We start from the raw sequence: 1,492 nt of genomic DNA on the forward strand, positions 1-1,492 counted from the left end.
ATGCGGTGGGCCCTAGCGGTGCTTCTAGCTTTCCTGTCTCCTGGTGAGTGTGCTGCCTACAGAGAGGCTCACGGGTTTGGTTTTGTTTATTTTCTTCTTTTGCAAGGAGCGCCATACTAAGGAATGCTTCATTATATTTCGTGTTGTTCCCATTGCAGCCAGTCAGAAATCTTCCAACTTGGAAGGGAGAACGAAGTCAGTCACCAGGCCGACTGGGTCATCTGCTGAAATCACTTGTGATCTTCCTGGAGAAAGTACCTTCTACATCCACTGGTACCTGCACCAGGAGGGGAAGGCCCCACAGCGTCTTCTGTACTATGACTCCTACAACTCTAGGGTTGTGTTGGAATCAGGAATCAGTCCAGGGAAGTATGATACTTATGGAAGCACAAGGAGGAACGTGAGATTGATACTGCGAAATCTAATTGAAAAGGATTCTGGGGTCTATTACTGTGCCAGCTGGGACAGGCACAGTGATTCAGATCTGCCTTACACCACACAGAAAATCTGCCTTGTGGCTGTTTCTGGTACACAAGATAGAGCTGCCCCCTCTCATTTCCTGCCACCAAATTTACCGTGTGCTGAACAAGAGAAACATAGCTTAACTCCTGATCTCCCTGCGATAATTACACTCTCCTGGCAGCAGGAGACCAAGCTGCCATCTCAGCTAAGCCTCAGTGAAGCAGCCTGGCTGAGAGCAAGGTTCTCTTAGCTCTCCTAGGAAATGGGGGAGGCCCACTCACTCTGCTTCCTAGGACAGACAGGTACCCCTAGGGTCCAGCTGTGAAGCAAGATATTCTGGACAGCAAATGAAAGGGTTTTTATACTAAATTATGTATCCCATCATGATCCAGAAATCGCAGCTGAGACTGGTGCTTATTCCTTATATCTATAACAATATAAGCAATACTATAATGACCACTGAAACACCAGACCTAGGTATGCAGTTGAACATTCACTCCCCCTGCCCTCCCTTTTATTCTCTATCTTTTTTCTTACTTCTTTGCTTGCTTTTATTATTTTTCTCTCTCTCTCCCTTCCTCCCTCCCTTCCTCCATCTCTCCCTCCTTCCTTCCCTCCCTCTCTCCCTCCCTCCTTCCCTCCCTTCCTCTCTTCTTTCCTTCTATCCGTTCTCCTTCCTTTGTTTTCCTTCCTTCCTTTCTTTGCTTTTCTCTTTCTTTCCTTTTTGGGTACATAATCAGAATACTTTTTCCACAAAATCATTTGAAATAATTTTTCTCTTTGTGTTCATGCCAACATTGATATAGCTACTTTAATTGTTGAGTTTTCATTTTTCATTTGGGAAATTTGTTGTATTGCTTTGTTTTGTTTCGTATCTGTTTTGTATATATAAAGCATTCACATGGAACTGAAGTCAAAATTATAAAAGATGATGCATTTCAAGATTTTAGCTTCCATTGTAGATTTCTCGTTCCTCTTTTCTCCCTGACCCTATAGGTAACAATATTTTTGTCAGTTCACTTGAGCTTTT

At 43.4% G+C, this 1,492-nt stretch overlaps 1 gene segment (V, D, J or C); it reads left to right on the forward strand.

Moving 5' to 3' along the window:
* LOC115830828 lies at positions 1-712 on the forward strand. The segment is given in 2 exon segments: positions 1-43; positions 159-712. Coding segments are annotated over 2 exon segments (597 nt in total).
* The last annotated feature ends 780 nt before the right edge of the window (positions 713-1,492 follow it).

The sequence above is a fragment of the Nomascus leucogenys genome, chromosome 17, assembly GCF_006542625.1.
Source record: "Nomascus leucogenys isolate Asia chromosome 17, Asia_NLE_v1, whole genome shotgun sequence".
In the NCBI taxonomy this organism is placed as follows: Eukaryota; Metazoa; Chordata; class Mammalia; order Primates; family Hylobatidae; genus Nomascus; species Nomascus leucogenys.